General features: G+C 35.9%; 1 protein-coding gene across 1 annotated transcript in view; it reads right to left on the bottom strand.

Annotated features, from left to right (window-relative positions):
- Positions 1 to 6: 6 nt before the first annotated feature.
- The window catches only part of LOC109859613 (ecdysone 20-monooxygenase), an 18,446-nt gene continuing 17,408 nt past the window's right edge, over positions 7 to 1,044 (bottom strand). The window contains exons 7-9 of the mRNA XM_020438004.1: positions 769 to 869; positions 486 to 683; positions 7 to 207 (exon numbers count right to left, since the gene is read on the bottom strand). Coding sequence (XP_020293593.1) covers positions 82 to 207; positions 486 to 683; positions 769 to 869 — 425 coding nt within the window. The 3' untranslated portion in view covers positions 7 to 81. The remainder of the gene's footprint in view (positions 208 to 485; positions 684 to 768; positions 870 to 1,044) is intronic.

Raw genomic sequence — 1,044 nt, 5'->3', positions numbered from 1 at the left:
TTTTTTTTTTTTTTTTTTTTTTTTTCATTTGATTTGCTTAATTCGCCTCATTAATTAACGAACATTCGCTGATTAAATCGTTTAGGCCACCTCGACCTTCGACATACGATCCCGGAATCCGAGTGACACGGGACTTTGCGGCGCCAAGATAAATTCGAACTGCAAGCTGAGCTCTTCCTCGACAACTATTTCGAATTCCCGAGCGATCTGAATAAAAAAAAAAAAAAAAAACAAAATCAAAACTGAAATAAACCAATAATAAATCAACCAATTCGGATAAAATTCACTAAAATAAAGAAATTATAAATTTTTTTTTTCTTTTTACAAATAAAATAAATTTATTGTGTGACGACGTCAAAAAAAAAAAACAATTAAACAATAAAATTGATCAAAAGTGTTGTGTGTCAAGCCTTGAGAGAGAAACTTTGTATAACTTTACTATATATCGCGTGGTGATGCAAAACAAAAAAACTTGTGTGGCAAACCTTCGCTAGAATGAGCTGCAGAGCGAGTTCGACGAAACGTTTTCCCGGACATATTCTTCTACCAGCCCCGAAAGGAGCTACCAACAGGGGCGAGTGAGGCAGCGTGGGTTTCAACCATCTTTCCGGCATGCACTCGGACGCGTCTTTGAAATTCTCCTTGCTCATTCCTGCTATCCAAGTATGCAATAACACAACTGTCTGCGGAAAGGGAACAATATTAAAATAATTCTGTGCTCGCTCAGATACGCGCGCGCGAATAAATATACTCCGGAGATTCTCTTACCCCAGGATCGAGACGATACCCTCCCAGTTCTATTGGCTCGTCTAATATGCGAGCTATGCAAGGCGTCGTGGGCATGAGTCTGAAATATATAACGTACACAACTTTACATTGTATGTAAACATATTTGGCGCACACAACGCATTCTTATATATCATAGAGTCTGTATCTAAAAATATCACATCTAAAAATCAAAATCGAGTCCGATAATTAAAACTGAGAAGTAATTATAATTAATATTATAATTAATACTATAAATTAACTGTTTAAATATTATAT

The sequence above is a fragment of the Pseudomyrmex gracilis genome, unplaced genomic scaffold (assembly GCF_002006095.1).
Source record: "Pseudomyrmex gracilis isolate BER0280 unplaced genomic scaffold, ASM200609v1 scaffold_271, whole genome shotgun sequence".
Classification (NCBI taxonomy): Eukaryota; Metazoa; Arthropoda; class Insecta; order Hymenoptera; family Formicidae; genus Pseudomyrmex; species Pseudomyrmex gracilis.
Note: the sequence above shows the minus strand (reverse complement) of the source record. Positions and strands in the feature narration are given on the sequence as shown.